A 3,954-nucleotide genomic window follows, 5' to 3' on the forward strand; every position below is an offset into this window, starting at 1 on the left:
AATTCACGTACCTAAATGAAATGCATTATGCACATGAATGCATATCGACAGAAATATTACAAACCTAAATAGTGTTACGCGATAGCGGATTTAAAAACCCAGCGGCGAGGCGTTGTACAATTTTATACGAAAATACTAGTTATCGACGTATGACTAAGCGCAATAATTACGCTTCTCGTACCTAACGCAAACATTACGAACCACAAACTATACACATGAAATACAATTAGCCTAATCACAATTTATCAATTAATTCATTAAATCCTAAACTTATCCCTTGCTTTATAAATTAGATTACATCTTTATAAGTGATTAAAATATTTCATCAACACATAAAATATCATACCTAATCTAGAGAACACACTAAACGACTTATAATTTTAACTTCAAAATTCTTGGGCACCTAACACTTATAAAATTTGATAGAAGAACTTTCATTAACTTTCTAAACTGATTTACCGGTTAACCTGTGTATCATATATACTAATAAAACTTTTCATTTTTAACACCTACAGTCCCATAATACTGAGACTTATTGAGACCTCTTTTTATCCTACGGCATCGATCAATTTAGCTAATTAACCTAAAATGCGAAATTACTTACCATCACTAACTCAGGCTTGATATTTTCAAAACAGCAACAATCTCTGATTTGAGCCTTTTGTCGAACGCCTAGTGAGCAGCGCATTGGACTTCGCTTTATCCTTCATCTACAGCTCCACCTTCCTCCACACAAAAATAATCCGAACTGGACGACGACGTGGACTAGGAACATAGGAAGTTGCGGCCACGGCATGGGTAAGATGACGACAAACTCTAGTTCAAATAGGTAGCGGAGTCGGCAGCGAGCACCAAGGAGACAACGACGATGTTGCTGATGAAAATGATAGTGGTCGCTGAAGTTGAAGACCGACGGACACGACGAGATCACAGTTGCACGCGAACCTTTGACGACATTTAAATATATGGCGAGCCCAGCAAACTCTATAGTGAGCTGGGAACAGCGCCCGATGACCTGGTGGGACAAGATTTTATCGCGACCAGAGGGAAACAAGGATGGCGGAGCCAATCGACGAGATCTAAATACCGTGCGAGAAGCATCAGGGACAAGCGCGCGCGGCAGCGAACAAGGTCGACGAGCCAAACGACATAGGGCCAAGCGATGAACGCATTTGGCGAGGTCGCGACCATGGATGACGGCGTTGGGGGTTCTGTGACAAGGCAACGGTGGGTGGCTGACGAGCTCACAACGGCGCGCACATGGAGCTAGAGACCGAGCGCGGCAAGATGGACAGGACCGAGCTCGGCAGGAACGTGCGCGCACGGGTGAAACGCCGGCGAGCCAGAAAGCTTCACGACAGGGATCGAGCTGAGGGAGACACTGTCTGATTTGGGCGAGCTCGGGGAGAGGCGCGTGCGGCGCGCAGAAATCAGGGAACAAGGGAGCTGGACACTCGGCCATGGGAGGCAGGGGAGTTCAGCTGTGCGCTGGAGCTGATGAACGACGGCGAGGTCACGGCCGAGCTCCAGGAAGCAGCGTGCGCGGCGCGCGACGATTGGAGAAGGAAACTTGTAGCGCGCGTAGGGCGAGCTCGGCACGCCAGAGAGCTGGGGCGCGACGCGGCGAGCAGGAAGGGCGCGCGGCATGGACAGAGGTAAGCTCGACGCTGGGAGCTGGGCAGGGAGGTCCGGCGAGCTGGAGCCGAACACCGCTGCATGCGCAGTGAGATGAACAGGGGAGCGCGTGAGCAGAGGGAGACGCAGTCTGAGCAGAAGGGGCACCATTCCGGCGAACAGAGGGACGCGAGTTCTTGGGAGATTCAACCTGCGCTAAACAGGGAGCTCCACGGCACGCTGAGCTGAGTCCGAGCACCATGGAGCTGCAACGAGATGGGGCACGCAGGAGCAGAGGAAGTCGGTCAGGCCAGGTAACTCAGGGTGAGCTCGTCGATACCGATGTCCATGGCCAGGGCGTGACACAGGGGGAAGAAGCAGAGGAACTCGAGTGGGAGAGGCTGGGCGTGCGTCGCGAGCAGATAGGCGAGCGCTAGGGAGCCGCGGCCATGGGGAGGAGAAGCTGGGCGCGGCACCGAGGGGAGAGCAGGGAGGGCGCGAGCTGGGATATTTCTGTAGGGAGCTGAGAGGATGAGGGCGCGTGTGGGACTTGGGACTTGGGAGGAGCGTATTGAGGAAGACACCGGATTCCAGAGCGCGACGTCGGCTGGAAAATATCCCACATGGATGAGGATTAGATAGAGAGCGGCGTGGAGGATAGAGCCGACTGAATTTTTTTTGATTTTTCTGTTTTTTTTAATTTCCAGAAATCACAAGTATTTTTAGATCCCGATTTTTAGCGCTGAATAACGGATCGATGCGCTACACGAAGACACATGACATGCTTCGAATTTAGCGAACCAAATTAATCGCTAATCACTTATATCCAAAGATTCGGATCCGGGCAAGAAGCGACATACCGAAATTAACTGATTTCGGCACTGATAGTTTGTTCGGCGTGATTCGACCGAAACAAGCCGAAACCAGATGCGCTAAGGCATACGTGATTTCGTCGCCAAAACAGCGTGCTGAAGAATAAAGTGGGTCATATCCTCGCGCAAGATTTCGCGCGATTCAAATTATTTTACCCCGAACATTTTAGTCGTCGAGTTCAAACTAATTTGCCCGAGATAAAAATCATCCGAGTGAGTCGAGTTTCCGAATTCGTATTCGCGCGAGCGATAAATTTTAAATAATTACCGGATGCACCGATTTTCGGAACGACTACGTTTCGAAGAACACGAAAATTTCGGAAGAACCCGGACAAATAAAAATAAAAACGATGTCGCGCTCGCGATAAACGAAACAGATGCGATATTAAAATCACGATAGGTGAAAATAATTAGACCTTAGTGTCCGTCTTATTCACTGATATCACGTGCTTAAATTCGTACTCGTTGTCGAGCAGAACATAAACACCTGGGGTGTTACAGCCCTCCCCCCTTAAAAGAATCTCGTCCCGAGATTCGGAGCGAAAGACTTCCAAGGGTAGAGAAGCATGTAAACCATATCCATATCAGCGATAACCCTAAGACAGTCCGAAGCAAAGGCGAGTGCCTCAGGATGTCGTTTCTCTAGTGGACATAGCATGTATCGCCACAAGCTAATTTAAAGATGTCCATGAATAGAGATGATGTCTGCCAGAGGAACACATAAGGTTCCATGTGTGCAGTTTGCTTTTTCTGATGACACTGTACTATCTGAGTTTGTTGAGCGAGCGGTAGATACTCGATTTTACCCAAACAAAATCAGATGCACCATCTTGGGTAAAACACACAGAAAGAGGTTTACCAACAAGTGGTTACGATAAGCTCATAGCACACGCGACAAGTGCGGATGTCGAACAACACCATAGTTGACCCGTGGCTAGCCAGAAAATCCAAGTCCAAGAAAAATAATAAAGACTCAGAAAATATCAACGAAGAGATCCGTTGATGTTGACTTCACAACCAATTCATTTTATCAAGCACTAGGCATGACTCGACATGATCACACACGCTGGAAAAGCACGCGTGAGGCGATCAAGGCACGACTAGAGCGATAATTAGGTGGTTATTAGTCGACTTTATCTCGATCCTCATAAGCACTTCCTTTAGGGTGGGGTGAACCAAAGTGAGTTCAGGCAAATTGATAAAACGATCTCTAAACTCAACCTTTGTTCACAAGGCAGTTACAAGTCAGTAAAACCAACTTGTTGAACTACTTTTGACATTGAGCAGATCCTCTCAGTACCATCGGTAAGCCAACGGTCGAGAGTTTACTTTGGCTAATAGGAGATCATGCACTTAGGTAGAAATCCATTTGGTCAGGTTGTTCATTCGTTTCTTCCATGCGGGAGGAACTGGCTTGTTTTGGAAATATATGGGTTAAATAAGAGAGCGAATGAACAAACTCCTGCAT

General features: G+C 47.8%; 1 protein-coding gene across 1 annotated transcript; it reads right to left on the reverse strand.

Moving 5' to 3' along the window:
* Positions 1-949: 949 nt before the first annotated feature.
* Positions 950-2,214, reverse strand: LOC100193931 (uncharacterized). Its single transcript, NM_001139002.1, has one exon. The coding sequence runs from the start codon at positions 1,783-1,785 to the stop codon at positions 1,267-1,269; it is 519 nt and encodes a 172-aa protein (NP_001132474.1). The 5' UTR covers positions 1,786-2,214; the 3' UTR covers positions 950-1,266.
* Positions 2,215-3,954: the final 1,740 nt, after the last annotated feature.

This window comes from Zea mays, chromosome 5 (genome assembly GCF_902167145.1).
Source record: "Zea mays cultivar B73 chromosome 5, Zm-B73-REFERENCE-NAM-5.0, whole genome shotgun sequence".
Lineage (NCBI taxonomy): Eukaryota > Viridiplantae > Streptophyta > Magnoliopsida > Poales > Poaceae > Zea > Zea mays.